General features: G+C 30.9%; 1 protein-coding gene across 1 annotated transcript; it reads right to left on the minus strand.

Annotated features, from left to right (window-relative positions):
* Positions 1-376: 376 nt before the first annotated feature.
* LOC131848362 (3-oxoacyl-[acyl-carrier-protein] reductase FabG-like) lies at positions 377-1,132 on the minus strand. Its single transcript, XM_059198188.1, has one exon. It carries the CDS (start codon positions 1,130-1,132, stop codon positions 377-379), a length of 756 nt encoding a protein of 251 aa, XP_059054171.1.
* Positions 1,133-1,568: the final 436 nt, after the last annotated feature.

Consider the following 1,568-nt stretch of genomic DNA (forward strand, 5'->3'; position numbering starts at 1 on the left):
ACACAATTGAACACAATTTGTCAACTCCCGACCACCGTTTATTTTTATGAAACTGTTTTTGTTTGACGTTATATTTTTATTAAATTTAATTAGTCAAACAATAATCTCAAAATAAAATTAATGTAAAAAATACAATTTATACATAAAAATAAAAAACATATTCTGTAAATATATAGTCTATTTATTTATTAATTTGTAAGTTTCAAGGTCGGATTTTACCATATAAACAAAATTTGTATTATATTTTAATTGTAAATACATTCATTTTTTAATTTTGACCATATAAATATGACACAGAACTAGACAAAAAAGATTTCAACATTAACATTTTCAATATCACAATGAATGTGAATTGTCGAGAGACATAAAACAACAATCAGTCCACACTTAGAGATAGACCGTTATCAATTAGGTAATTGGAACCAGTAATACCCTTAGCTTTATCGCTGGCTAAGTAAAGAACCAAATCGGCGATTTCTTCACAAGTTGAATATCTACTGAGTAGCGATTTAGTACTGTAATCTCCTAGAGGAATGTCTATCCCTGCTTTAGCTGTGAAATCAGTTCCGACAAGTCCTGGACTGATAGTATTTACTCTGACTCCAAGCGGTGATAGCTCTAGAGCTGCTCCAAGCGTGAAGTAATTTACAGCGGCTTTGGATATCCCGTACGCATTAACTATTGCCATAAGTGGTTTCATTCCAGCGATACTTGATATATTAACAATATTACCTTTTGTCTTGACAAGATGTGGTGCAGCCAAGCTAGTCAAATTCACCATAGCACGCACGTTAGTGTTCATCGTTTCATCGTACGTTGCCATTATACTATTGTCTAATAGCGTACCCAGTTTTAGTATGCCAGCGTTGTTAACTAGTACATCTAATTTGCCGTATTTATCGATTGTGTTGTCAATACTGCGTTTTGCATCTTCATCTTTAGTTATATCCGCTTTGATCACTAAAGGTGCAGTTCCAATTTTCTTAATTTCATCGGCGGTTTTCTTCAGATTAGATTCATTTCTAGCCAATATAACTACTTTAGCACCTTCTTTAGCAAACGATATAGCGGTTGTTGCGCCAATACCGGTACTAGCTCCAGTTATTAGAACTATTTTATTTGCAAAACTCATTTTTAGAGATTATGTGCGCCCGATACGATATATTCTATAAATCTGAGATGCCTAGTATGAATTGTTGATTAATTTATATTATAGCTATAATTATACTAAGAACTAAACTTAGGAAGTCTCTACACTTGCTATACAGAATGTCTTTCTGACTTTTTTGTTTTAATCATTAGTTTCCAGAGTCTATATAACCTCCTTATCCATTTTTTATATTTGAAAGAAACTTTTCTAATCTTGGTACAGGACGTCGCTTAGTCGATAAATTGTTGTTAGGACAAATAAATCATATCTATAATTGAGTAATATGAAACACTAATTTATACATTAATTAATTTTTACGCCAATGTGTAAAAAAATCGGCTGAGATATTTGTGCTATAATTAAAAAATATATTATATTTAAAAAATAGAAACTATAATATTATAATTTTCATTCTAAC

Source organism: Achroia grisella, unplaced genomic scaffold, assembly GCF_030625045.1.
Source record: "Achroia grisella isolate CSIRO2021 unplaced genomic scaffold, CSIRO_AGI_Agris_v1 utg109, whole genome shotgun sequence".
NCBI classification, from domain to species: Eukaryota; Metazoa; Arthropoda; class Insecta; order Lepidoptera; family Pyralidae; genus Achroia; species Achroia grisella.